This window comes from Euleptes europaea, chromosome 2 (assembly GCF_029931775.1).
Source record: "Euleptes europaea isolate rEulEur1 chromosome 2, rEulEur1.hap1, whole genome shotgun sequence".
Classification (NCBI taxonomy): Eukaryota; Metazoa; Chordata; class Lepidosauria; order Squamata; family Sphaerodactylidae; genus Euleptes; species Euleptes europaea.
The window spans coordinates 76,899,524-76,926,930 of record NC_079313.1 but is presented as its reverse complement, the minus strand read 5'-3'; the positions used below and the strand labels follow the sequence as shown (position 1 = coordinate 76,926,930).

Sequence of the window (27,407 nt, the reverse complement as noted above, 5' to 3'; positions counted from 1 at the left end):
TGTCCTGTAAGTATCAAGATAATGTGCTAATGAGGGTATGGTATGTTAATATGGAACCATTGTATCCTGAAGTGATCTGTTAATGTGTGTAATCCAAAACTAATCTGTATGGCTATTGTTGAATGTTGTCTTTGTCTGGAGGTTTTTCAGGGCAGGAAGCCAAGCCTTATTCATTCTTAAACTCTCCTCTTTTCTGTTAAAGTTGTGCTGATGTTTATGAATTTCAATGGCTTCTCTGTGCAATCTGACAAAATAGTTGGTAGAATTGTCCAGTCTTTCAGTGTCTTGGAATAAGACCCTGTGTCCTGTTTGTGTCAGTCCATGTTCAGCCACTGCTGATTTCTCAGGTTGGCCAAGTCTGCAGTATCTTTCATGTTCTTTTATCCTTGTTTGTATGCTGCGTTTTGTGGTCCCGATGTAAACTTCTCCACAGCTGCAAGGTATACGATATACTCCTGCAGAGGTGAGGGGGTCTCTTTTGTCTTTTGCTGATCGTAGCATTTGTTGTATTTTCTTGGTGGGTTTAAACACTGTTTGTAGGTTATGTTTTTTCAAAAGTTTCTCCATCCTATCAGTGACTCCTTTAATAAATGGCAAGAATACCTTTCCTATGGGAGACTGTTTTTCTTGAGTTTTCTGATTTTTGTTTGGTTCAATGGCCCTTCTGATTTCATTCTTGGAGTAGCCGTTTGCTAGCAGTGCCTGATTTAGATGGTTAGTTTCTTCCTTGAGAAACTGTGGTTCACAGATCCGTCTTGCACGGTCCATTGCACTGCTAGCAAACGGCTACTCCAAGAATGAAATCAGAAGGGCCATTGAACCAAACAAAAATCAGAAAACTCAAGAAAAACAGTCTCCCATAGGAAAGGTATTCTTGCCATTTATTAAAGGAGTCACTGATAGCATGGAGAAACTTTTGAAAAAACATAACCTACAAACAGTGTTTAAACCCACCAAGAAAATACAACAAATGCTACGATCAGCAAAAGACAAAAGAGACCCCCTCACCTCTGCAGGAGTATATCGTATACCTTGCAGCTGTGGAGAAGTTTACATCGGGACCACAAAACGCAGCATACAAACAAGGATAAAAGAACATGAAAGATACTGCAGACTTGGCCAACCTGAGAAATCAGCAGTGGCTGAACATGGACTGACACAAACAGGACACAGGGTCTTATTCCAAGACACTGAAAGACTGGACAATTCTACCAACTATTTTGTCAGATTGCACAGAGAAGCCATTGAAATTCATAAACATCAGCACAACTTTAACAGAAAAGAGGAGAGTTTAAGAATGAATAAGGCTTGGCTTCCTGCCCTGAAAAACCTCCAGACAAAGACAACATTCAACAACAGCCATACAGATTAGTTTTGGATTACACACATTAACAGATCACTTCAGGATACAATGGTTCCATATTAACATACCATACCCACATTAGCACATTATCTTGATACTTACAGGACAATACTTTTGCAGGACAATACTCAGCTCAAACCCAACCCCTCTCTGACTCTTCCTACACCCTTGACACTGAGAGACACTGTCCTTCAGTGTTACTACTCTGAAGATGCCTGCCACAGTTGCTGGCGAAACGTCAGGAAAGAAAATTCCAAGACCACGGTTACACAGCCCGGATAACCTACAAGAACCAATGAACTCTGACCGTGAAAGCCTTCGACAATAATATGGGGAGGCTTTCCAACAACTATTGTAAAGCATTGTTACCCAAGACATGGGTCCTTTCATTAAGACATTTTTCCTGTTGATATAAGCATAGTTCTGTTAAAGAAGAAGAAGAAGAAGAGTTGGTTTTTATATGCTGACTTTCTCCACCACTTAAGGAAGAATCAAACCGGCTTACAATCACCTTCCCTTCCCCTCCCCATAACATACACCCTGTGAGGTAGGAGGGACTGAGAAAGTGTGATTTGCCCAAGGTCACCCAGCTGGCTTCATGTGTAGGAGCGGGGAAGCAAATCCAGTTCACCAGATTAGCCTCTGCCGCTCATGTGGAGGAGTGGGGAATCAAACCTGGTTCTCCAGAGTCTACCGCTCCAAACCACCACTCTTAACCACCACACCATGCTGGCTCTCTAAATAAAACTCTAGAATGGGTCAAATAAATAGAACAGCTAAAGCTTACATATGGGTTTTGAGACTATTGACACAGTACACAATCTTTCATTGCAGAAATACTGACATTATTTTAACCATCATTATACCGTATAGTAATCAGAATAATGTATTAGCAGTATGATGACATGAGAAATCCACCCTTTTACTTCTCCTGCCTAACGTTACTGAGCAACCTCAGAAGGGGGGGCAATACTGTGTGGTCTAGGAATACCTAATACTATAATGACTGCAGAAACTAATAAATCTGAATGGGAGACCTCTAGGAAAATTATGTAGAAGATTTAAAGTACATATTTTCTAAAAGCAGGCATCTCCTTTCTCTGTTATGTGAAAGAATGTCTTCTCTCTACCACACTGACTTAAGACTCACTGACTGCCAGTGTGATGTAGTGATGCGGGAGGGGTGATACAATTTCGAGGAGGGGTCTCATTCTCAATATTTACAACAGAAAAACTGGAAATTGTGGAGAACTCTGAAAGAACTCATATGAAATATTTTCTTTTTTGGCATGAGTGAAATGCTTTTTAAGACAGGGTATTACTCAAAATGTGTACTACAAGGTATAACAATTTTTATATAAGGCAATCTACAGGATAATGATATTTCATATGTATATGTAGACTTATATAATAGACTGTGTCCCACCACTCTACTAAGCAAAGTCTGAAGCCTTTCTCCAGTCTAATGAGCCTTGCTTCAACTCAAGTGGCTCTTTTTCCATTGAAAGAACCACTTAAATAGGAGGAAGCTGGAGGAACTTCCTCCAGCCTAAGGCAGGATACCGTTCAATGTTCATTGTTTAAATGAAACTAATCTTGTTTACAATTAATATGCTATAATGTGTTTGATGATAATACACTGTTGAAGAATTTAGTGTTTTCCACATTAAGAAGTTTAACCCTCAAACATGGAGCAGGGCATATGCGTTGTATGTTCCAGCATACCACAAGGCTCCCTGCTCCATATACAACTGGCAGGAGGGTAAATGAAACAAGCAAGCCTTATAGCTAATACCAATCACAGCATCACTTCCATCAATAAGCTGCTCAACAAGGGCATGAGCACACGCCACTGTTATCAACAGTCTGCCCTCCTTTTCCAGAAAGCTACCCAACTGTCTTAAGCACATTAATGTTTGAAGAGACACTATCTAACTAACGTTTGCTAGTTTTTGCTAGTGGTGGGTGATCTTGAATCTGAAAAGACCTAGATCAGCATACTCTTTGGGGAAAATATTCTGTTCTCTATTGAGAGCCAGCATGGTATAGTGGTTAAGAGCAGTGGTTTCGAGTGGTGCACTCTGAGAGAACCGGGTTTGATTCCCCACTCTTCCACATGAGCAGCGGATGCTATTCTGGTGAACTGGGTTGGTTTCCCCACTCCTCCACATAAGGCCAGCTGGGTGACCTTGGGCTAGTCACAGCTCTTAGAGCTCTCTCAGCCCCACCTACCTCACAGGGTGTCTCTTGTGGGAAGAGAAGGTGATTGTAAACCGGTTTAATTCTTCCTTAAGTGGTAGAGAAAGTCGGCATATAAAAACCTACTACTACTACTACTCTTCTATTGTTTCTTTAACCACTTGTAACATCTTTGGCCTTCTCCAAGAGTTTCCAACCATTCCCCAGTCACCCCAAATCCACTCTCACTCAACCCAACCTTACTTACTTTGCAATTGGTGCTGTTCTGTTGTCCAGACAGGCTGGTGGGAACCAATGATTGGCCAGTAGGCAAATGGATAAGCAGAGAGCCTTTCTCCATGATTCCCCTTTTCTTCTCTTTCTCTCCTCCAACATCACAAGCACTGCTTCAGTTGCGCCCAACATGTGAAGATATACCCCATGGAAATGTACTCCCCGCAGTTCCTAATATTAAGCATTCACACACAGGTGAAGGGGTGGGAGACGGAGGGGGAAAGAGGCTCTCTTCTTATCCGCCATCACCATTGTGCCTGCCAGGGCAGCAGGATAGTAACAGATGTAAATAGAAGGAAAAGTAATTTTTCTCTGGCTTGTATTACATAACTGTACCGAAGAAATATCTATAAGACTCACATTTGTTAGGTCACTACATAAACCAAACCTTATATTTAGAACTCAAGAAGTATGAATTTTGGCAGCAACTCTAGTTTTGCTGAGTGTGACAGAATACTCTCCACAAAACCTCAAAGCCAAAATTCGCTTGCTCTACTTCACCTAGACCAGTGATGGCGAACCTTTTAGAGACCGAGTGCCCAAACTGCAACCCAAAACCCACTTATTTATCACCGAGTGCCAATGCGGCAATTTAACCTGAATACCACCCCCAGAGGGGGCCCAGAGGGAGAGGCTAGGGTTGCCAAGTTCCTCTTTGCCATGAGTGGGAGGTTTTTGGGGTGGCGCCTGAGGAGGGCGGGGTTTGGGGAAGGACTTCAGTGCCATAGAGTCCAATTGCCAAAGTGGCAATTTTTTCCAGGGGAACTGATCTCTATTGGTTGGAGATCACTTGTAATAGCAGGAGATCTCCAGCTAGTACCTGGAGATTGGCAACCTGTTCCTTAGTGTTTTCTCTCTACATATCAAGACAAATGGAAAGGTGTTTGGAGGATGGCTTGTGGGCCCTTCAAAGGTGGAACAGGACTGCATGCCCCTCCACCCGCACAGACCCAGAGGGCGCCGGAGAAGCCGCTGGAGGAAAAGAAGGAAGGAAGGAAGGAAGGGAAGAGAGGGAAAAAGGGAAGGGAGGGAGAGAAAGAAAGAAAGAAAGAAAAAGAGAAAGGGAGAAAGAAATGGAGCGAGGAAGAGAAAGAAAAGTAGGGAAAGAAAAGGACGGAGGGAGAGAGAGAAAGAAAGAGGCCATTTATGCATGGGAGGTTTTGCCTTGGATTTGCCACTCTCCAGATGCACATTTTCCCCATCCGGATTCTCAAAACTCTGCATGGGAACTTACTGATGAGTTTTGAGAATTTGGATGGGGGAAATGTGCATCTACAGAGCAGCAAATCCAAGGCAAAACCTCCCATGCTTGAGTGGCCAGAGACAGAAAAGCCTTCCTGCTTTCTCTCTCTCTCTCTCTCATACACACACACACACACACACACACACACACGGCCCCCGCCTCCTCCCTCAGCAGAGAAGTGGGGGGCGCGTACGCAGAACAGCCCGCAGCGCAAGGGGGGCAGGCGGGAGACCCTTCCCTTCCCGCGAAGGCTCGGTGTCCTGCCCCGCTCCTACACACCCATGGAGGGCTGGGGCAGGTCCTGGGTGAGGGAGAAGGAGCTGGGAGAGGAAGGGTGAAGGGGCAGGAGAGGCAGAGCAGCCCAAGGAAGGCCAACAATGCGGTGGTGTGGCTCAGGCCCACCAGCCAGCTGGGCGGCAAGCAGGAAGGCATGCAAGGGGAGAAGGGGGGAAAGGGGGGAATGGACAAGGGCCCAGAAGCCTTCCCCAATCAGGCACCAGCTGTGAAGGGGGACAAGAAGGGGAAAAGAAAAAAAATCCTGCCCCGCTGACAGCTGCCCCCACCCAGCCGGGCCGGCCGCCAGCGAGGGAGGGAGGGGAGGGAGGCACCCCAGAGCCTCCGCCTGACTTGCCGCCCTGTGGCTCACCAGCCCTGCCGCTGCGCCCTTTGCCTATGGACGGGGCTGGGTTCCGCCGCCTCCCACGTGCCTGGGGTGAGCAGGAGCAGGAGGAGGATCCCCCGCCCGGCTGGGCCTCACCGCCACCCACCCATTTCAGAGTGGAGCTCTGGCGGAAAAGAGGCCCGTCTGGCGCGGAGGGAGGGAAGGAGGGAGGGAGCCCAGCCTAGCTCAGCGCCCCTCTCTGCCTGCCTGGCTTGCCCAGGTCCCTAAGCCCCCCGCCCGGAGGGGATCTCCCATTCGGCCGGCCGGCCTGCCCCGAGGGGGGGATGCAGCGGTGGGGCGCGGCGGCGGCAGGCTTGTGAGAGGCGAGCAGGGTGGGGCAGAGGGCGCCTCCTTCGCACCCACCAGCCAGCCACGCCCCTCCACCCGCTCAGGCCCAGAGGGCGCCGGAGAAGCTGCCGGCCATGCCAAGTGCGGGCGCTTGCCTTCTGTTCCCTGTTCTCCCACCCTCCTGGCTGGCCACGCACGCTCCAGCGGCGGCTTCTGTGGGAGAGTCCGGGGGCCACCGCCAATTATGTCAGAGGTTCCCCACCCCTGGACTACAGCCTCCCCCATCCGGGGCGGGGCAGAGCTGAAAAGGCCAGCGGCTTGGAGGAACCGCACGTGCCGGCAGAGAGGGCTACGCGTGCCGGAAGTGGCACGCGTGCCATAGGTTCGCCAACACAGACCTAGACATTTTCTAGCATTGTTGTATCACCTTTGATACAAATCAGCTTATACAAAATTAAGAAGATATCTTGGATTTTGTTACCCCACACAGCTCTTTTGCTTTTGTTATTCCTTCTTATTGTAAGATTTGCCTTAGATTAGGATAGGAAAGGCTTGTACTAGGACACCTCATTCTTGAAAACACTAAGACTCTAAGGTTCTGTACACCGTAAACTTTTCCAGACCAGTGATCCTCAAACTTTCCAGACCCTGGACCCACCTTTAATACCTTGGTGGAAGCACTGGATCCACTAAACTGTAAGGATGTAGCAGGAAGTCACATAGCATCACAACCTTGTGACAGGAACTCATATTGCCTCAGGGTCATGCAATAGGAAGAGGACAAGCCAGAGTTATGACCTTGCCAGTGTGAAGGTAACGACCATGGACAGCGTTCCCAGAGAACCAGAGACCGCAAACACAACTGAACACTTGGAGATATATCATACTGAGGAACAAGCCAATGCAAGCAGGGTCGTAGACCCCCTACCTATAAAAGCTTTCCCTTACCTTCTCTCCCTTCCTCCTCCCTATGACCCAGTCACCCTTCCCTCTCTCCTTGCCTGTGCTTACATGGGGGGGGGGGGGAGGACTGCCTGTGCTAAAAAGGAATCCTCTCCTCTCACTTTGTGTGGAAAACAGACCCAGAAGACGCAGTGCCCTTGTTCTCTGCACAAAAGCATAAGCAGGAGGTCCTTCCAAAAAGCAGCTCTGCAACCAATCTGAAGTCCACTGCTCTGGAAGGAAGCCTGTCTCTTTATTTCTGTGAAATTTCTATCACATTGTGAGGTAACACACAGGAAGGGAAAGGAGCCAATTAATTTGAGAACTGCTGTTATCACTTCAAAAACCTGTTCAAATCTTGTCTATTAATAAAATTATTTATTTGAATGTATTTATTAGCATCCTGCCTGAGGCGGCTTACAAAATAAAACATAACAAAAGCATACAATATTAACAGTTGTTGCTTAGAACTCAACAATAAAAAAGCAAACATAAAAGATAGATAATTGAGCAACTTAGGTTTAATACCAGTTTTCAGACTAAAAACACACTAGTCAAATGGTGTTAAAAGATTAGCCCCTTAATTAAGTCAGGATAAACAGAAACATTGTGACCTGCAGCTTAAAAGAAAGTAACACAGGTGCCAAGGGAGACTCAATAGGAAGCTCGTTCCATAGGCGAGGTGCCACTACTGAAAAAGCCCCGTCTTCAGCTGTCACCCACCTCACCTCTGATGGCAGGGCTTGTGAGGCATATCTTAAGTGGTGGGCTGGACAATAAGGGAGGAGGCAGTCCATCAAATACCCTGGCCCCAAGCCATTTAGGACGTTAACAGTAAGAACTGGCACTTTGAATTGTGTCTGGAAACAAATAGGAAGCCAGTAAAAGAGTCACTTTCTTTTTTTAGTAGACTGAAATTCACTCAATTAAAATTGGAAGAAATATAATAAATCATTACTGGGAATTATTTAGTGTTCTAATGCACATCACCCCCACTCAGTTCCATCATAGACTCAAAACATATTAACACGTTCTTCACAGAGACTGCCCAGGTTGGCAAAAGCAATTCCATTATTAATTTTTGTCCTAAACAAAATGAAAACTTGTAAACTCATCCTTTTTAATACCTCCCTTTTTAAACAGCAGTAATTTACTCCCAATTAATGTAAGCACTAAAATATTTCTATCACGTTCAGAATTCCATTTAGTTAGGGAATAAAGTGTTTCCGTGCCCCTAAACTTTATACCCAGGTGGAGAAGAAAAGCAGCAATCTTCTATTCCCTTGTACCCTATCCACCTATATATCTGCTAAAGAGAACAGTACGAGTCAAACTGTCTCTTGCAACAACCTAGGGAAAAGCAATGTACTACTACTAGATGTTCAAGGAGTGATTTAACACTAAATTATTCTCCCTGGTAAAGTGCAAATGATATTACAGCAGGAACACCGTCAGCAGTAGTTCCAGTAGTAAACCAACAATAAGTATCCAGTGCAAAAGCATTTATTCACAGATAAAACATTATTAAAGTTGAAAACTTCACCTACATCCCTCCTCTGTTACTACTTCTTGAACATAATGTTTCTCATGGTTTCCCGCATTAGAGAAAACAACAGCAGATAAAATACCACCCACTTCAGAACAACCATGCCTTAGCAGAACTGTGGTCTTATGTAAAGCAGAACGTAAAACTGAGTCAGTAACTTTTGACAGTGATAAACCAGTTTTAAGCAGGTTGAAGCACACACCCAGTCCCTAAAAGTTACAAAGTCGTATCTGTCAAGATCATCAAGACAGCATTAAATCTGTTAAAAATACTTTGGCTAAAAGGTTACTGTTTAGCTGCTTTTTGGATACCAACTTGTTCTTTTTCCAAAAGGAAGCTTCTTCATTTTACAACTGAAACATATTCACATCAACGGCAAAACCCACTTCAGGCCCATGGACATGGCTTTAGAAGCAACTATCTGGACTTATAAACTCAATCTTGTAATTATTTAACTATGTACTTTAATCTGTCACCCTAGTAAACTGCCAACAAGGCTTCATAATTGTGAACAGGCTTCTCGTTTTAGGACGAACTTTGGCAAAGGCTGAATGCAAGACCCCCGAGGAGCGCAAGGGAACAGAACCACCGAATGTCTGGTTGCCATCTGTTCTACCCATTTACTCTCTCAATATGTAAATAAACGTCAGAGAGCACAGGGACCAGTGAAACACATGGCTGCTAAGTAAAGCCCACATTTCTGCCTCTCCTCCTGATGAACAGAGCAGTGGCCTCAGATGCACGCTGAGAGTACACCATGAAAGGCTCTTTTGGGACTCAACAGCCTCCCCTTTGAAACACCAACACCCTCATAAATAAAGCCCTTACTGTCTGATGGATGCCCCCTTTCCAGTGTGGAACCCCTGAAAGAATAAACTAATGGCTGAATGAAAAAATAAACCAGGCCAGCACCCTAGCAGAAGGGTGTATTTTCCTTTACTTTCTATGGCTGAGATAGTAAAAAAGAAAATAAATGGTACAGCCTCTGCTTTTAAAGGTATGTACTACGCATGTCTAGCACACCTTCATGATGAGCCACTGATATGAAGGGGACAACATGCAGACGAAAAGGGGGTGGGGAATGTGACCCTGCTGTGTTTCATAATATATGCAAATGACAAAAATAAAGCAAATTTTAATTAAATGCATGCAGCGCTAATTACCGAAACACTCCCCAGTTATTAAAAAGTATATGATAAGAATCAAGACAATTTGAAGTATGTGCTATACTTATTACGTACATACCTTAGGTTTAGTCAGCGCAAGTGGAGATAAAAATCATGCAAAAACAACAGTAACTTCATAACATTCTTTACCCAGTTTGGAGAAGGGAAAAACATCATGCACAGTATAAACCTTGGGATCCAGCTCAAAACATCAAAAGAACCATGGAAGCATGAGATGCCCCAGAGACTGGCCCTAAGACAAACGTAGGACCTCCCAGATTACATATAATTTTTTTCTTTCACCATATCAGCATTTATATGAAAGCAATGCATTGCTTCTGAAATTTCAAAAATAGAAAGCCAAAGTCTCAAAAACTTGTAACACTGAAAACATGATGCTTGATGGAAACTAACGGCAATTAAAGCAAGAGACAACAAGATGCTCTGGTGCAAAGAGTGGCCAACTAAAAGTCTGTACTGTTAACTGATCTCACAATTAAGAAGACACAAAAGTCTTCTTATTTAAGCAGACATCCCCTTTATTTCTAAGGGTACCTAAAACACACTGGGTGCTAAAAGTCAACCAGGTTGTGCCCATAACCTTACAGAGGGTTGGAGCCTACCACCTTTTCCATTGAAAACTTCACCTACATCCTTCCTCTGTTACTACTTCTTGAACATCACAGATTACCCCAAGGAGGGGGGTAATCTTGCCTGATTCCCCTCCTTGCTACAGCCCTGTCCTACAGGGCTTTTTGCCTACTCATGCAAGTAATTGGAGAACACACATGTTATGTGATAGTCCTCTTAGTCACATCACAGACCTCCTTCCACAAGAGGGTGCTGTTTACCTTTCTGCCAGTCTCTTGTTGTGTTCTATGTGTGTGTGATAGCAGCCTAATGTTGGGGGAGTTCTGGATAGCTCCTTCCACCAGTCATCTGCCTGACACAGGTTAGCAGTCAGGACACTACTCCCTGATTGGTGGGCAGCAGAATGGTTGTTATGGACTCCAGCAAATTGCTATGCTCTCTGCACTTTGTGGGGGGGGTCTTTCCCCCTCATATTTATCCTCTGCTTTGACCATATCCCTAACACATTTATTTCCACTACTCCGCAAGACCAAAAGTGACCTATCACTTACCGTTAAGACCTCATTCAGTCTTCTCTTGTGCTGCCTACCATCTTGTATATTACTGAATGTTGATTCCAAATACCTCCCTCCCCCTTCTTAAAACCCTAATGATCAACACCTTTAGATTATTCAGTGTCCGATCTAAGGCCTACTGGCAAGGCAGAAGTTTAAATAAATATGTGTCACATATAAGGAGCACTAAGAACAGCCTTGAAGACCACATCCCCAGGAGAAGCAGCCATTCAGGTTTCTCCTCCTTATTCACAGCAGCAATAAAAAACATGCTTTTCTTCAAGTAAGACTGGCTTGAATCATTCCTCCCTGGAGAATTCTCACTCAACCAATGATTCACATCTGATAAAGGGTAGAATAAGTCAGCCCTTCTGCTCCTACCCCCTGCCAATAGCTGGGACAAGAAAGGATAAAATGCACATACTGACCCATGGCTAGATAAGCAATTGTGTATCCCAGCAAACATATGATGGGAACTTCTGTATTATTTTCAATGGTCCATAAAAGAAAATAGTATTCATGCAGGAAAACTGGATTAGCATAGCAGCACTTGAACTTGACCTCCATATGTCATAGAGAGCTTCTGCGTATATAAACTCCTTCTACCTAGTACAAAGTCCTTGTAGCCTTAATCCCAAGGGTGTGGAACAATTTGTGTGAGGAGGTACATCAGCATACATTTTTGTTCAATTCCCCCTCTCCCAGAAGTAAGGCCCACCTGTTTAAAGGACCCCTTGACTTTTAGGCTAGTGCTACTGTTATTGTAATGATAACTACCATTGAATTGGCTTTTACTATTTTATGTGGGTGGTATTTTATAGTGGGATTCAATTATGTTATATTCTCTGTAAACTGTCTCTAATTTAACAGAGCCATAATATAAATGTTTAAAATCATTAGCATGATTCTAGTTACATGGGACCCACATGAGGCTCACAAACCAATGTTTGACCAACTCTCACCCGACGTTCAACTAGGCCCTCAGATGGCCATTTGGTCATTATAAAATGCAATTTACTGCTATGTTCCAATTCTGGTGTTAAAAGTAAGAGAGAATGTGAGAAGGAATTCACATGTAAAATCTGCAAGGAGACAGATTCCTGCCTGTTTCTGTTCATGGACCTTACACTCCAACAGAGTGGCTTAGATATGTGGTCCTCTGTCAGAACTGGCTCTAAACTGGGGTATCTCCGATAGTTAATTTTATGTATTCCATCACCAAACCCTTGGACCCTTCTTTTCTGCTCTACAATGTGTTAACATCATATACAAAGCACAGGAGTCTCCTTGGAGCCATCAAAAGAGTAAACGAGGCAAAGCTGTTTTTATTTGTATTTCAGAGAGACGCGCTCCGGCCTTAAAATACAGAGAACATCCTTTCAGCCTCACTAAAGGAGTCTGCTAAAGTGCTTTTAAAAGAAAACAAAATGATCTGTTTATCTATTTCAAAATTAACTCCTAAGTGAGGGAGGGAAAGGTCCCATTTGTCTCCTTTTAGATGAATTTCACAGTATTTTTTAAAAAAAGTTTCCACTGACAGTCTAAATATTATATATGTATGAGTAGAAGTTTTTCTTTCCATGGTCACCAAGTTCTCTTCAACTGTATGAGGATTCAGATTCTGTCTCCTAGCCGTTAGAGTGAGCTTTCTTACATCATGTGTTTGGAAAGGAGATTTTTCAACAGAGGAAGTGAAGCGCTAAGCCAACCCCGTCCAAGACTACATGGATCAGTGACCCTCAGCAGCATACAGACCACCACTGTGACATCACACTTTCCATAATGTGGCTCCAAAAGATGCACATACCAAACAAGATCTAGAGTCTCCGTCTTTGTTTAGCTGTTCAGAGAAATTATTTTCCTGTCTTCATTGTTTTTGGAAGGATCTTTAGTTTAGAAGTTTTGTGTGTGTTTTTTTAATTTAAAAAAATCCAGTTTAAAGAAACTTGAAGAAACCAGATGGGCCATTTCAGGTATCATTATTTCATTTGTAAAATCTTACTAACAATTATATTACGAAGTCTGACTCAGTAAAGGCTTCCATTAACACAATTAAAGGGTCATCAAGGAAGGAGAATGTAGAATTGTTTCATTGAGGTTCTAATGCTAAAATCCAATCCAATACAGCCGATGACACAAGACAGAGGAAAATCTAACACCATGAAAAATACTTAGAGAAGACACATTTTAAATATATTCGGCAGGATATAGCAGCAGAATCCAGAGAAATATGAGCACAGCTTTGCTCATACAAAAGGATTTTCCTTCTTACCACTGTGGACCTCTCTCAACATCATCTTTAGTTGCATAAGAGCAACTGCAATGTGGTGTGCCACTCAATAACGTAAGAAATCTGATGTGAGGTGGGATTAACTCACCCAGAGGTTCCTTCCCATGCAAATGCTGGCACAGGAAACAGCTGTGTGATGGACTCCTCCCACATGACCTTGGATTTCTTACATTATAGCAAGGGTGTAGTCCACTACAGCTATGTTGTGTGGTCCATGGCTAGACCCCTCCCCCAGCTGAACCTCCCTCAATCTTCCTGTCATTGCAAGTTAGCATTCTCATCCCCACTTGCCCAGTGAGAAGTCTCAAGGGAGAAGGGATCAGAATGGCAAGAAGTAGCATTTTGACCCCAACATACACAAACACTTTGGGAGGGAGGTGCAGGACACTAACTCTCAGCAACGTTCTGACCCCCCTTTCCCCCAAAGAAATTTCTTCTTTGGTTCCCGGGCACTAGCATTTGCCAGCAACTGGTATGGAAGAAAGTACTCTACTGGTTTTCAGGGGCTTGTGAATGCAACAGAGAAAGTGGTCGGGGGGTGGGGTGGCAAATCATTGCCTGAGATATGGTTTTCTGACCTCCCTAACCAGTTATGCGGACCACAAAGGAGCTGGGGACCATCATGGGGCAATCTACATAGCTCCAGTCAAGATCTCTTATAGTAAATCTATCTGACTTGTGCACCTTGCATACAGACTTATGCAGGACCGAATCATGATTAGAGTTGCCAGCTCTGGGTTGGGAAACACCTGGAAATTTGGGGGGTGGAGCCTGAGGAGTGTGGGGTTGGGGATGGGAGAGACTTTAATGCCATAGAGTCCACCTTCCAAAGTGGCCATTTTCTCCAGGTGAACTGATCTCTGTCGCCTGGAGATCACTTGTAATTTCAGGAGATCTTCAGCCACCACTTGGAGGTTGGCAACCCCAGTCATGATGAAGCAGTGCACCTTGTACTGTTTACTGAATTATTCATGGGCAGCTGGGAAGACACCAAGGTTGAATGGATTATTCCCATTATTACACATGATTACCTTGCCATGTCTTCCCCAGGTTTTTCGTAAACTTATCAATTATCTCCTCACAGAGTTCAGTTGCTGAAACTGGAGGCTGGAGGGTAGCCGGCTGGAGAGACTGTTCTGTTAAGCAGGAAAAGAAAGAAGGCCGGGCTCCTACCGGGCCCAACTAGAGAGCCAGCGTGGTGCAGTGGTTAAGAGCAGTGGTTTGGAGTGGTGGAGTCTGATCTGGAGAACAGGGTTTGATTCCCCTCTCCTCCACATGAGCGGTGGTGAACTGGTGAACTGGATTTGTTTCCCCACTCCTACACACCAAACCAGCTGGGTGACCTTGGGCAAGTTACAGCTCTGTTAGAGCTCTCTCAGCCTCACCTACCTCACTGGGTGTCTGTTGTGGGGAGGGGAAGGGAAGGTGATTGTAAGCTGGTTTGAGTCTCCCTTAAGTGGTAGAGAAAGTTGGCATATAAAAATCAACTCTTCTTCTTCTTTATCCTGCCTACCATCCTTGCAGGCAGGATGATTCTGAACACCTTTTTTTCTCCCATGCTTGAAAAAGTATGAACACACCCATGAATCTGGGTAGGCCAGCACCCAGGCTCAGATGACAGCTCAAGCCTTTAATTCCTTGACAAAAGCAAGGGTAAAGTGAAACCTTCCTATGATGTAAACTAGCATTCCAACAATTACTTAACTAGAATAACACCATAGCGTATTATCCCAGGGTATTCTGAACATATTCAATGCGTGTAAATGAACAATGAAGAAACAACAAGTTTGATAATGTATCTGTGGCCACTCTTAATTTAACAACAGGGTACAGAGTCAATGGTTTCCAAATAGAAGAAGAGTTTTGTCGAAGGCTTTCACGGTCAGAGTTCATTGGTTCTTGTAGGTTATCCGGGCTGTGTAACCGTGGTCTTGGAATTTTCTTTCCTGACGTTTCGCCAGCAACTGTGGCAGGCATCTTCAGAGTAGTAACACTGAAGGACAGTGTCTCTCAGTGTCAAGGGTGTAGGAAGAGTAATATATAGTCAGAAAGGGGTTGGGTTTGAGCTAAGTATTGTCCTGCAAAAGTATTGTCCTGTAAGTATCAAGATAATGTGCTAATGAGGGTATGGTATGTTAATATGGAACCATTGTATCCTGAAGTGATCTGTTAATGTGTGTAATCCAAAACTAATCTGTATGGCTATTGTTGAATGTTGTCTTTGTCTGGAGGTTTTTCAGGGCAGGAAGCCAAGCCTTATTCATTCTTAAACTCTCCTCTTTTCTGTTAAAGTTGTGCTGATGTTTATGAATTTCAATGGCTTCTCTGTGCAATCTGACAAAATAGTTGGTAGAATTGTCCAGTCTTTCAGTGTCTTGGAATAAGACCCTGTGTCCTGTTTGTGTCAGTCCATGTTCAGCCACTGCTGATTTCTCAGGTTGGCCAAGTCTGCAGTATCTTTCATGTTCTTTTATCCTTGTTTGTATGCTGCGTTTTGTGGTCCCGATGTAAACTTCTCCACAGCTGCAAGGTACACGATATACTCCTGCAGAGGTGAGGGGGTCTCTTTTGTCTTTTGCTGATCGTAGCATTTGTTGTATTTTCTTGGTGGGTTTAAACACTGTTTGTAGGTTATGTTTTTTCAAAAGTTTCTCCATCCTATCAGTGACTCCTTTAATAAATGGCAAGAATACCTTTCCTATGGGAGACTGTTTTTCTTGAGTTTTCTGATTTTTGTTTGGTTCAATGGCCCTTCTGATTTCATTCTTGGAGTAGCCGTTTGCTAGCAGTGTGTGATTTAGATGGTTAGTTTCTTCCTTGAGAAACTGGGGTTCACAGATCCGTCTTGCACGGTCCATTAATGTTTTGATTATTCCTCTTTTCTGTCGGGGGTGGTGGTTGGAGTTTTTGTGTAAGTAGCGATCTGTGTGAGTTGGTTTCCGGTAGACCTTGTGACCTAACTGAAGGTTTGATTTACGGATGACAAGGGTATCAAGAAATGGGAGTTTACCCTCAATTTCCTTTTCCATGGTAAACTGAATGTTTGGATGGATATTATTAAGATGGTTTAGAAAGTCCATTAATTTTTCTTCACCATGGCTCCAAATGGTAAATGTATCATCTACGAACCTGAACCAGACTGTAGGTTTGTAAGGTGCTGATTCTAATGCTGTCTTTTCAAAATATTCCATGTAAAAGTTTGCTATTACTGGAATAGCAAACTTTTACATGGAATATTTTGAAAAGACAGCATTAGAATCAGCACCTTACAAACCTACAGTCTGGTTCAGGTTCGTAGATGATACATTTACCATTTGGAGCCATGGTGAAGAAAAATTAATGGACTTTCTAAACCATCTTAATAATATCCATCCAAACATTCAGTTTACCATGGAAAAGGAAATTGAGGGTAAACTCCCATTTCTTGATACCCTTGTCATCCGTAAATCAAACCTTCAGTTAGGTCACAAGGTCTACCGGAAACCAACTCACACAGATCGCTACTTACACAAAAACTCCAACCACCACCCCCGACAGAAAAGAGGAATAATCAAAACATTAATGGACCGTGCAAGACGGATCTGTGAACCCCAGTTTCTCAAGGAAGAAACTAACCATCTAAATCACGCACTGCTAGCAAACGGCTACTCCAAGAATGAAATCAGAAGGGCCATTGAACCAAACAAAAATCAGAAAACTCAAGAAAAACAGTCTCCCATAGGAAAGGTATTCTTGCCATTTATTAAAGGAGTCACTGATAGCATGGAGAAACTTTTGAAAAAACATAACCTACAAACAGTGTTTAAACCCACCAAGAAAATACAACAAATGCTACGATCAGCAAAAGACAAAAGAGACCCCCTCACCTCTGCAGGAGTATATCGTATACCTTGCAGCTGTGGAGAAGTTTACATCGGGACCACAAAACGCAGCATACAAACAAGGATAAAAGAACATGAAAGATACTGCAGACTTGGCCAACCTGAGAAATCAGCAGTGGCTGAACATGGACTGACACAAACAGGACACAGGGTCTTATTCCAAGACACTGAAAGACTGGACAATTCTACCAACTATTTTGTCAGATTGCACAGAGAAGCCATTGAAATTCATAAACATCAGCACAACTTTAACAGAAAAGAGGAGAGTTTAAGAATGAATAAGGCTTGGCTTCCTGCCCTGAAAAACCTCCAGACAAAGACAACATTCAACAATAGCCATACAGATTAGTTTTGGATTACACACATTAACAGATCACTTCAGGATACAATGGTTCCATATTAACATACCATACCCTCATTAGCACATTATCTTGATACTTACAGGACAATACTTTTGCAGGACAATACTCAGCTCAAACCCAACCCCTTTCTGACTATATATTACTCTTCCTACACCCTTGACACTGAGAGACACTGTCCTTCAGTGTTACTACTCTGAAGATGCCTGCCACAGTTGCTGGCGAAACGTCAGGAAAGAAAATTCCAAGACCACGGTTACACAGCCCGGATAACCTACAAGAACCAAAGAAGAAGAGTTTGTTTTTATATCCTGATTTTCTCTGCCTTTTTAAGGAGACTCAAACTGGTTTACAATTGCCTTCCCACCCCCCACCTCACACACAGGCACCTTGTGAGTTAGGTGGGGCTGAGAGAGTTCGGAGAGAACTGTGACTAGCCCAAGGCCATCTAGCAGGTTTCATGTGGAGGAGTGGAGGAATCAACCCCAGTTCTCCAGATTAGAGTCCACTGCTCCTAACCACTACACCATGCTGGTTCTCCTGAATCCAGCCAAGCCATTTGGGTTTAGTCATGCTGCCTTGAAAAGGATCACAGAAGGATGCTGGAACTTTATTTACACACAACTTTTCTACACCTGCCAATAAAATCAAGAGGGAAAATTTCTGTTTGACATCCCACTATTTAACACGATGCTGCATACTGCAGCATCACTAGTCAAACCAAAACAAGGTGCAAATTCTGGATGTTTCAATTAATATGTAAGGAGGAATAGCTTAAGTTTAAAAATAATCAGGGTAGAGAAAGGCAGAGCTGAGAATCAACATCAACATTAATCAATCACAAGCCATGCATGTCAACAATAGTTGATTTTCTGCATATCTAAACAATCTTAACACCAGAAAAGTCTTTTATTTACTTCTTTTAAATGCAAGAAAAAAGTAATTTCTCTACTCAAAGGACTCTCTCTCCTGTTATAGGCCTGTGCACCATCTCTGATTCTCCTAGTGGAAACTTTCCTTAAAGCTGTTCCATTGGCCACTGCCCGGATTTGTTCTCTCTCAGCAGTGGCCCTGGCTCTTCAGGATACTCTCCCGAGCCATGCAAGAAGGACCCCTATGTTAGCTTGCTTTTGGAAGTGACGCAAGGTTGTGCTGTTCAGAGGGGTGTTGGGCGGGTGACTGCCAGTGCATTCCCAAGCAGAGTTACACCCTTCTGAATCCACTCACGTCAATGAGTAGTGCAACTCTGTTCAGTATTGCACTGTAAAGATTATGCAGAGTTAGGCACTAGAGGAGTAGTCTAGTTATGATTTTGTTTTATTTATGGGCTCAGTGCATCAAAATAAAGTTTAAGGAAACAAACCATTTAAATAAAAATAATTTGTTTAAATAAACAAGCACACACACGCCCAACAAAACACTAAGCCATAACTTGGTCTAGTCTTGGATCCATGTGGTTGGCTCAATTAAAGCCACAGGCTGCAAGCTATGGGCTAAGGGTCCTTTAGCCCTTTGACTCATGCCTCTGGCCATGCACAGGCTTAAATACCAGCAACAAGAAGACAACAGAAGCCTCAGCCCAGACTTTAAGCAACTGGAAGACATACCCTGCCGGAAATTTTGTTAGTCTTTAAGGTGCTACTGGACTCTTGCTCTTTTCTACTGCTATGGTGAGACTAACACGGCTACCCATAGTGATCTATTTTTTAAAGGCACCTAACACATTTATAATAATATAAAAATAACAATACTGATATAACAAAGTGTGTAGTATCTACACCACAGAAGCACCAGAAAAACAGCTGCATTAGGATATCGTTACTATCTTCTATCCAGCATGGATCTGCCAAAATGTATGATAAACAAACAGGATCACATGATTGATTGCTCCCCTTAGTAAATTCTACCAGAACCAATGTTCTAAAATTACTACAGAATCACAAATACCAATCTGCTTTGAATAGAGAAAAAACCTGCACCGTATCTTTAAAACTGGAAAATTTGCATGAAGTATGACTTTCATGGATAGGCTGTATTATACCAATACGTGTGTGAAACTTCAAAACCAGCATTCCTTTTTATGTATTTTCATCTTATCTACCTTGGCAAATTCCAAGATAATGGCAAATAAGATAGCAGAGTGTCTGTGCAAGAAAACATACCAAATTTTCCTTCTAACATTACAAAAATCCATGTTAAAGATAGCACTGCAATCCCAGGTATGAAATCCTGCTGTTAATTGTGTCAGCCAAAATTAATAAACAAAGGTAGAATGTTTAGAAACAGCAACATTTCTTGATCAGACCTTGAACAGGGATCACACAAAATACATCTGCATGTTTACTACGAATGGTTGAGTTGAAGATATTTTAACTCTGTGTTAAATAATTTTTTTTTATTTCAAACCAACTAGCTTTGATTTTAATTAGATCTAAATTAGACATTTCAGATCACCATTTATTATTAGTCACTTTGCTGTAAATTGCCATATTGGCCAAATTCAACAAAGCTATTACGCAAGAATTTTGCCTATCTGGCTGGATCCTACATGGCTGTTCCATCAGTGCAATAGCAACTCCTCCCATAGAACAACTTCATTTGCAGAGGAAGAGTGGTGGTTTGCTGATTTCCCCTCCCGGCGTAGACCTCCACACTGTTCCTAGAGGTACAATGACACACAAGAGCACAATTCTGGAAGGTACAGAAGGCTGCAATCCAATGGGGGAAGGCAGGGAAGTTGCCTTCCTCAAGCACAACTCCACTTGTACCACTTAATATCCCAGCCTTAGTGATTTAGTGCATGGAATGGGCTCCAGAATGCCTTGAGTCCTACAAAATGCCTGTCCGAAAGGAAGTCAGATTGGGATGGATGGACTGATGTATGGCTGTGACTTTGCTATATGGAGAAGTAAAAAAGGCACCAAGTGGCAGATTTTAACAGAAGCAGGATGGTAGCAGGTTAGAAGGCAAACATTTTCAGATATCAACATTCAAAGACACTACTGATGTCTTCAACCCTTTTTTAAATGCTATGATCCTTCATGTTCTTGAATTCAAACTTTGTTTGCTTTATGTCCTCCTTATTTAGCACTTACATGTACACATTCTTCTTAAAATGGATATGTACATTACCGATAATTGATCATGGAACACTAAAAACAAGCACTTTCAAAAGTTGTTTAAAAAAACCCGAAGTTATACCTTTATTTTCTGATGAATATGCCGTAAAGAGTCTGCCGTCCCCATATCTGCCTCATCAGCAATACACACTATATCCAGCTTCAGTTTTGTCTCCAAGTTTAGCATCTTCTGGACTTCTTTTGTGGTAACTACAATGACCTCTGAGGAGAAAAAGAGGAGACAGGGTAAGTAAAACTACGGAAAAAAATATACATCAGTCTGCTTATCAACTGAACTGAGGCCATTTATGCTTGGTAATTAGAAGCGCATTCCAGGCTGAAGTGCCCCGCATATTTTTTTGAGTTTTCCACGCTGAACCGTCATTCAGGAAGTGACTGCGAAGCTGGCACATACCTGCTTCGCATATCTTAAGAGCCCCTTTAACGCGACCTTTTGGGTTTGCTCCACACCCACATTGAAGAATCCCCCCAAAGAAGTGTGCAAAATCACAGCCGCATGTTAGTTATGCAGACAGCGGTTGCTAATGGCTATGGAAACAAAGGAGAAGGCGAGTGAAGGTGGAATTTCTCCTTTTGCGTAGGGACCATGAATAGGGATTTTAAAGGTTGCATTTTAAAAAAGAGCTTTGAGCGAGCATCAAAACTGACCCTGCATAAATGGCCAGACTGTACATGATTTGAAGCTCTCTACAGCCCTTGCTGGTAGTTTAGTAATTTGACTGAGTTCCTCAAGTCTCCAAGGTTCCCATTAATGATGAATATTGAAAGAGCTACATAATTCACTTTTTACTGATTTTTTTAAAAATCAGAAAGTCCAAGAGATGTATGGGTAACATTCCCCAAGTTAAATATTTTATAATGTAATCCTGATAAGATGGAAATGCTACTGGTGAATAGACTGTCTGTCCCAGGATTTAACATGTCACCCTTTCTGGATGGTGTTGCACTCCCCTTGAAAGGACAGGTCCATAGTCTGGGGGTGCTCTTGGACCCAGGCCTACTGCTGGATGAGCAGGTGGCAGCTGTGGAGTGTCTTGTAAGGACCATAACACTCTAGGCCTGGCCCATCTATATTGGCTACCAATCTGTTTCCAGGTGCAATTCAAGGCGCTAGTCTTGACCTTCAAAGCCCTATATGGTTTCAGACCAACATGCCTGAAGGACAGCCTACTCCCCTGTGAACCTCCCTGACTGCTATGGTGTCGTGGGCCACTCAGGATCTGTGGAACAGTGGCACACAGAAGTTTCCTCTGATGAGGAGGTGGCGGGTGAGGGTGGCCCAAGTTTACAACCAACAATGGGTGACCCACTGGAGGAGGTGGCTCCTTTGTTAACAGAAGGAAATCTCCAGCCCAAGGCCAGCACACCTCTTTTGCAGCCCGGGGTTTGGGACCTGTAGCAGAGTGCATGCGGCAGTTAGCATCACCCCCGTCGTCACCTGACAACTTGGAATGCTGGAGAGGCTGAGCTAGAAAGAAGGTGCAGGCCAGGCGCCTTAGTGCCCGGCTGGCAGCTCAGCAGCATCCAACTCCAGCTAGTGATGATGAGTCCTCACAGAAACAAGGCTAGGGAAATTGCTGTCTGTCATGTACTCTGCTTTGCTTCAATTGTCTGCACCCATTACAGAACGACTCAGTATGGGCTGAGGAGCCATGGTGTGATATAAGCAACAGGCGAGAGACAGACTGGCATGGAAGCACTAAGTCTGCGCCCTGCTGATTACACCACTGCTGCTATCCATTGTGTTTGCTACCTGCTGACTGTGCTGCCACCGTGACTTGCTTTGTCTGCCTCAACTCTGGATCCCGTGCTTGCCCTCTTGGACTTGGCCTGTCTATGCTACTGTTTGTAGCCCATTTATTTAGTGTTTCAGTGGGAGCAGGACATATGGTCATCTTCAGAGACCCTGCTTCAGATGCCCCTGCCTTCTGAAATTAGGCAGGTGGCAACCTGGGAGAGGGCCTTCTCGGTCATGGCACCAAAGCTCTGGACTGTCTCCAGAAGAAGATTAAAGTGTGCCCTTCTGTTCCCATCTTTCACCAGTGGGTGAAGACTTGTTTTGTTTGGTATTTCCTCAATGATCCCACCTTCATTGCCATGAATTAATTGCTGGTTAAATAAATTGCATGCATGTGCTGGGAAGGGAAGATGAATATTTTGACCTCCCCTTCACCCAGGCACATCCAGGGCATTGGTGTAGTGCTCCCTCTGCATTGAGCTAGAGAGCCAGTTTCCCAGATACAGCAGAGGAGGTTCAAACAAGGATCCTCAAAAAGGCCCACAGAGTATACATTGTGTATTAAGAACCATGGTGTCCAAGAAATCCCCAATTTCTTGATGCGTTCCCCTTTTTCCAATCCCCTAGGAGCTGTGGAACACTAAACTAAACAAAAAAGGTCTTCACCTGCTAGTGGAAGACAGTGATGGGGGGGAATGAATCTCTCTGGAGAGGGAATTCTGCAGTTCGGTGCCACTGCCAAAAAGGTTCTAGCCTCAAGATGACTGTCCACATGTACAACTCTGAAAAATGCTTAGAGAAATTGAAAAAATTCTGCAAAAAAATGTAGCCAGACAGGCTACTTCTATTGCTCACCTTCAAAACCAACTTGTTCCAGCAAGCTGAGTGGATACCATATTAAAGGCTTATTGCCCACAGGGAGGAGAGCTTTAGGGATGCTTGAGGTCAGATCCATCATACGGGATCCACCACCAACTGCCATCACCACTGCCTGGAACTCCATGGCAAAAACCTGGAAAGATGAAACCAAGCACAATTCAAAAGCAAGCAGGGAGTGTCATTCCCCACTAAAGTCCCTTAGAAGAAAAAAGTACAGTTAATAATTCCCTTACATTCACAGTCATACTCTAATATACTTGGAAGTAACTATCCCTAAACTCAATATGAACAATATCAACCTAAGCCCTTCTTTAGTGGGTGTGGGATGCTTTACTCACTCCCCAAGAGAATATGCTGCTACCACAGGAAGCCCCTCTCATTTTTACACCCACTATTGGAAACCCAATGATGATATTTAGAAAAGCAGTTCAAGCCAGCTGGGAAGTGATTAGATGTAGTCAGTCAGTGCTGAGAAAAAGACATTCCTCACATGCTCAGAGACTCTTCTTTATTACAATAAATAGCCTGAGACTTCTAAAAGTAATATATATTGTGACATAAGTTCTCATGGAGTAATCAGATGCACTAAGTAGGTCCTCAGAGGGCAGATATATACAAACTGGATAAAGAAAAAAGAATTCTAAATAGTGGCATCATAAGTCAATTAAATTCCAGAGGGACAGTCTGTGACATTTCTAAGCAAGGCTTATATATAAGAACAGCGACAGTTCACAAGAGTTATAAGTGATAACACAATCTTTACAGAGATGCTAAGCTAACCGAACAGCAGTAACAAGATGGGAATCCATTGTCATAGTCCTAACATGACAGTGTCAGGTTTCCTGATGAACTCTAAATTTAGTTGTTTAAGGCTGGATGCCCCTTGAACAACTTTCAGCTTTGCAGTAGCGTTATGACAGACTGAAAAATCTTTTCAGAATGGAAATGTTGCTACTTCTGACATGACTCCATCCATTTATTCTTCTGCATAGAGAGTGACCTTTGTCTTATGCAAATAGAAGGACGTTGTTGAAAGGTTATGACATAAATTATGTTGGATAAGTGGGTGAATGATTTCCTGATAGTGAGGCTGATATTACCAGGTCCTGCAATAAAAAGTCAACATGGTGACAGAGCTGGCTTCTGCTCTGGTCCCAGGGCAGCGCTTCTGTTAGGTGACCATTACGGATGAGTAGCTGTTTTAGACCAAAAGCATAGTTCTAAGTTAGGAAAGGCCAGTTCTATGCAAGGCCTATGAAAAAGAAGTGCTATTGTCTAGAAAAGACTGTAATGCATTTGAGGAGTTTGAGCTGGGTGCTACAGGTGACCTGTTGCCAGCCTTGCAGTAGGTTATTAAGAAAATAAGAACGGCCCTGCTGGATCAGACCAAGGCCCATCAAGTCCAGCAGTCTGTTCACACAGTGGCCAACCAGGTGCCTCTAGAAAGCCACTAAGAAGAGTGCAGCAGCACCATCCTGCCTGTGTTCCACCGCACCTAAAATAATAGGCATGCTCCTCTGATACTAGATATTCCTGGCTACCTGTACCTGTTTCTTTACTTATGGGTGGGTATTATAGTTTTAAGACTGCCTTCAGGTGAGTGCCCCGTCCAAGGAAGTGAAGCAAATGCAGCTGATTTTAGAGCTTGGTAGTAAAACAGTGGATTGCACAGAAGGCTCTGGTTGGTAACTGGACACATGTAGATCTGTGTAATGGGCTTATGTGACCATGTGTACCAGCACAGCAGTGTCCACAAAATGAACCTACTGCACGGACTGATTTAGGTTCAGTTGGGGTTAGAACTGTTTAAATCCTCATGGAACTTCTTATGGAATTCCTCCCCGTGGGTCCAAATGGTAAGTGTGCCATCACTGTACCTCAATCAGAGGACAGGCATTTCAGGACCGGAGCTGAGGAAGCCTTGTTCTAAATCAACCATTAATATTGGTTCTTGTAGGTTATCCGGCTGTGTGACCGTGGTCTTGGTTTTTTCTTTCCTGACGTTTCGCCAGCAGCTGTGGCAGGCATCTTTAGAGGAGTAACACTGAAGGACAGTGTCTCTCAGTGTCAAGTGTGTAGGAAGAGTAATATATAGTCAGAAAGGGGTTGGGTTTGAGCTGAATCATTGTCCTGCAAAAAGTATCAAAGATAATGTGCTAATCATTGTCCTGTAAGTATCAAGATAATGTGCTAATGAGGGTGTGGTATGTTAAAATGGAACCATTGTATCCTGAAGTGATCTGTTAATGTGTGAAATCCAAGGCTAATCTGCATAGCTATTGTGTACTGTAGTCTCTGTTAGTCTGGAGGTCCTTCAGTGTTACTCCTCTGAAGATGCCTGCCACAGCTGCTGGCGAAACGTCAGGAAAGAAAATACCAAGACCACGGTCACACAGCCCGGATAACCTACAAGAACCAATGAACTCTGACCGTGAAAGCCTTCGACAACCATTAATACGTTAGCACATGCGAGTACACGTGCCATTAACCTGTGCCTCCACTGCACACAGCTACCGCTCTGGGGTTATTATTTCCCATTTAGTTTGCTGTCTATTACTCTCTGCCTAGAAGGGCGAATCTTAAACATTTATTCCGAAGCCAGAGCTCAACAGGACAGACTCCCTAATAAACGTGTTTAGGATTTCAGCCTTAAAAGCCTTTGGAACAGGGCAGACTATAAATTCAAACAGCAACAAACAGAACTGGTCATCAAACCAAACCGAAAACGTACGCTCTGCTAGCACAGACCAGAGAGTGCAGCTCCGTACCCCCCCCAAAAAAAAAAACAGGCGAGGCGTTTGGGACCCCCTGGAGAAGAGGACGGGACGAAGCCCCCTTTCATGCTGGAAATCTGAAGACGATTCAGTCACCCTCTCCCCAGTCAGAGCGGAGAAGCCATCGGCACCCTCACGGGGCAGGGGGAGGGATTCCCTTCCCAATACAACCCCCTCCCGCCCCAGGACCCACCCTTTCCTACCTGGGACCTGAAGCCCCAACACCGTGACAGGAAGCCAGTAACGAGGCTGCCCCTCCTTCCCTCGGAAGCGCTTCCACGCATGCGCCGCTGAGGAGCCTATTCGCTCCCGGAGCGAAACGATGGGCAGCCTAGAGAAGAACGCCGAACAACCGGTCCTACTTCTCGCGTGGAGAATAAGCCAGCCCTGGCGCACTGGCCTATCGATCCTGCCTGTCAGGGGCAGGGAGTGGAGCACAGAACGATCGATCTCCTAACCCGTTGCTCTGACTCCGCCTCCGCATGCGCCGGTCCCTGAGTGGGTATTGGCTCGGGGATGGATGTAACCCTTACGTCTTTGCATACTTTTTGTTTTTTGTTTTTAAAAAGCCAGGCTCAGTTCAAACAGGGCAGGTACCACTGGCACGCCTGTCACCAAAAAGTGCAACATAAAAAAAAATGCTTTGAGCCTATAAAATGTTATTACACGAAAGGATTATTACATTGTTATATTACTGAAGTAGTAGAAAAGGGCAAGAGTCCAGTAGCACCTTAAAGACTAACAAAAATATTTTCTAGTAGGGTATGAGCTTTCGTTGTAGAAAAGGGCAAGAGTCCAGTAGCACCTTAAAGACTTAACAAAAATATGTTCTAGTAGGGTATGAGCTTTCGTGAGCCACAGCCACAGGTATCTGAAGAAGTGAGCTGTGGCTCACGAAAGCTCATACCCTACCAGAAAATATTTTTTGTTAGTCTTTAAGGTGCTACTGGACTCTTGCCCTTTTTCTACTACTGCAGACAGACTAACATGGCTACCCGCTGTGAATTATATTACTTAAGTTATATTATATAGAGTTTTATTCATAGGATTCTTAGGCTTGCCAAACAAACACGAGCCCAGCACAAAAGTGAAGCCTCAAGGTTCCTCACCATCACAAAAGTCAGGAGAAGAGCCTGGATGTTCTTACCATGTTGATTTCTCCAACAGGGCAAATATAGTGGCTTCCTGGGGTCACTGGAGAAAAAAATGGAAGAAGGAAGGCTTAAATCCCCACTCCTCACATACGGTGGTGTCAATCCAAATCGGACCCTGCGCGCCTGGGAATTCTGAGCACACCTTACTAGTTACATCTAATGAAAAGTCATTATGGTAGATCCAGGTACATCCAAGCATAATGTAACATATAATTACATGTTTTAGGTATTGCCATTCCGGAAAAAAAAGTTTGTTCTGCCCCATGGTGTTTTGGGCTCTGGATACATCCAGGTTAGATTACTGTAATGCGCACTAGTGGATCTGCCTTCGACCACTGTTTTCAAAACTTCAATTAGCTACAATTG

At 43.7% G+C, this 27,407-nt stretch overlaps 1 protein-coding gene across 1 annotated transcript in view; it reads right to left on the bottom strand.

Annotated features, from left to right (window-relative positions):
• Positions 1–23,255, bottom strand: part of EIF2B3 (eukaryotic translation initiation factor 2B subunit gamma) — a 102,936-nt gene extending 79,681 nt beyond the window's left edge. The window contains exons 1-2 of the mRNA XM_056867652.1: positions 23,090–23,255; positions 20,558–20,697 (exon numbers count right to left, since the gene is read on the bottom strand). Of these exons, the coding sequence (XP_056723630.1) occupies positions 20,558–20,697; positions 23,090–23,237 (288 nt within the window). The 5' untranslated portion in view covers positions 23,238–23,255. The remainder of the gene's footprint in view (positions 1–20,557; positions 20,698–23,089) is intronic.
• Positions 23,256–27,407: the final 4,152 nt, after the last annotated feature.